The sequence below is a fragment of the Tupaia chinensis genome, unplaced genomic scaffold, assembly GCF_000334495.1.
Source record: "Tupaia chinensis unplaced genomic scaffold, TupChi_1.0 Scaffold144750_1, whole genome shotgun sequence".
NCBI lineage: Eukaryota > Metazoa > Chordata > Mammalia > Scandentia > Tupaiidae > Tupaia > Tupaia belangeri.
Genome location: NW_006204610.1, coordinates 346,704 through 349,223, shown reverse-complemented (window position 1 = coordinate 349,223; position 2,520 = coordinate 346,704). Strand labels below are relative to the sequence as shown.

General features: G+C 52.3%; 1 protein-coding gene across 1 annotated transcript in view; it reads left to right on the top strand.

Annotated features, from left to right (window-relative positions):
• The window catches only part of LOC102486870 (DNA excision repair protein ERCC-6), a gene marked incomplete at its 5' end in the record, with an annotated part of 54,818 nt that overhangs the window by 47,914 nt on the left and 4,384 nt on the right, over window positions 1-2,520 (top strand). The window contains 2 exon segments of the mRNA XM_006167420.3: window positions 528-732; window positions 1,323-1,401. Coding sequence (XP_006167482.2) covers window positions 528-732; window positions 1,323-1,401 — 284 coding nt within the window.

Genomic DNA, 2,520 nt, shown 5'->3' with positions numbered 1-2,520 from the left:
CCCCCCCCCAGTAGGATGGCCATGCCACAGTCCCGTCTTCTTTATTCTTTCAAGATTTGGGGCACACTCCTGCCCAGTGTGTTTTTCACTGCTGGGTCTGGGACTCAACTCATGAACTTGTCCATGTGGGATCCAGCTACCTTAACCACCACACTGCTGGCTGGCCCCTTCGTGATTATTTTTACAAAAGACATTCTGTAATTCTGGTTTATGTTTTCCCTTCACTAAAGAGTTAGGTTTTTGCTTTCTTTGCAGGTAGCAGGGAAGGGGTTAATTGTTAGAGTTGTGATTAAAACCTTATGCTTCAGTTATAATAAGACGGGTAATTAATGCTCTCTACCTCATAGGGTAGTGGCGAGTGTGACTCGACACAGCATTTGTGAAGTTCCTGGGGCATAAGAGCCGCGTGGTCGATAGCTCGAAATGGTGCTCATTTTTGTCCACCTGTGTGTTCTCCGGGACAGTGGAGCGGAGCAGTCCCGTGCACACACTGACCTTCCGTCTTGCTGTCCCCTTCGTGCCCGTAGTTGGCGTGCACAGTGTCATGAAGCACGACGCCATCATGGATGGGGCCAGCCCGGATTATGTGCTGGTGGAGGCGGAAGCGAACCGCGTGGCTCAGGACGCCCTGAAAGCCCTGAGGCTCTCTCGTCAGCGGTGCCTGGGAGCAGCGTCTGGTGTCCCCACCTGGACTGGCCACAGGGGTGTCGCTGGTGCTCCAGTGGGAATAAAGTAAGCGACCACTGCTGTGTGCTGGCATGGTGGGGCACACTTGGCTGGAAGTGAAGCCAGGTGGGGTGCACACTTCTGCTCTTGTTATCGGAAGATCTGAGAGCAGGAGGGAATAAGAGAAGATCCCACAGGCAGGAACCGCCAGTCAGCGTTGGGGAGATACGATGATAACTTCACCTTCCTCGCTTCATCCCCTGCTTTCCAAGCTGACCATCCCCGGGAAGAAATGGCTACTTCTGCATGATAGGTGGTGGTGTAGAGATAGTAGGTACAGGGGGCGGCTAGCCTTCCACGAGGGAGTCAGCCGTGTACCGCAGTGCGCCATCACTGCTGTGCAGGGTGAGCTTTTGGGGTTCCCACCTCGGATGTGGGGTGGCTGCGTCACATGTTGCCACAGGTATCAAGTGTCTTCCTCTAAGGCGCAGACACATACCAGGAGGGCACAGTGGAAAGACAGGCAGAAACAGCATGGCTATGGGAATAAACCAGAGGCAGGTTTTCTAGGAAGAGTTTATTCGTTGAAAGAGTATTTTGATCTCTGCATCGCAGGAGCAAGCATTTCATCTGCTGTGATTCTTTCCATTCTTTAGGAATAGATTTGGTCAGAAGAAGAACTCTAGCTTCTCTGTGCAACGTCCCTTTTCAACGTCTCTGACGGAGAAATGCCAGGTAACTTGGTAGACTGTCCGCTGCTTGTGTGAGACTTGCGGGATTGAATTGCCGTGAGACTGTCACCCAGTTCCAGATGAAGAGATGGTTATTGCTGGCGTGGTGGCACCTGGCACAGGTGGTGTGTGCTCTGATGTGTGATGCGCCTTCATCCCCAGAAGGCCAGCCAGGAGGCCAGGTCTTTAACCTGAGGTCTGCAGTAGCGTTTCTCTCAGCCCTTGGAGAGTTAATGCAGGATGGGATGTTGCTGCCAGGTGGCATGCCTCATCTGGGGAGGGGGGTGCTGGCTGCAGAGACCACTGGCCGCTAGAACGAAGGCCCAGAGCCCCCTGAATGCTGTTATGCTTATTCATCAGCGGCTCGAGCAGAGAGCCCGGCACCCTGTCCCAGAACAGTGTGGTCCAGTGCGTCAGTGAGAGCACGCGAGACCAGACTCCACCGTCAGTGCTCTCTGGTCTTTCCAGGGAAGGGGTACATCATGGACAAAACTTGAAAACTCAAGTTGTTTTTTTTTTTTTTTGAGAGATCTTTGCTAGAGGGCGCTTACACTCGCCAGAGAGACAGAAAGCAAGAAATCACCCCTCAGGAGATATTGTCCTGCTGCAATCCCTTCTCCTCCATTTTCCTCTCAGGTTTTGGGCACACACACAAACACACACATGTACCCAGCATGAGCTTTAAGCCACCGGGTCCAGGACTCGACCACGGTCAACTACATGGGACTCCAGTGCCATAACCATTACACCATCTGCTGGACCCTGATTCTGTATTAATATGGAAACCTGTTTAGGAATAAAGACCTTTCTGATGTTCCACGTTGTGTTGTTAGCATAGGGATTGGAGAACCTTCTGAAGGTAGATTTATGGTGATATTTTAAAGAAACTCCCATGAGGTGCAAGGTGGGAAAGTTGGGAAGCTTAAAGGGGAAGAACAAGCAGGAGAGAGGTGATGTTTCTTGTCCCACCAGCTGTGGGTCTTAGGGAGGAAGAGCAGGAGAATCTATAGGTACCGACAGTGGTCCTGGGCTCAGAGAGACAGGAACCTTGTCTGGAAGCCAGACCTTCCACTGGCCTGCCCTCTGCTGCCCTCACTCAGAATGGTGACCCAGGGACTGGCTC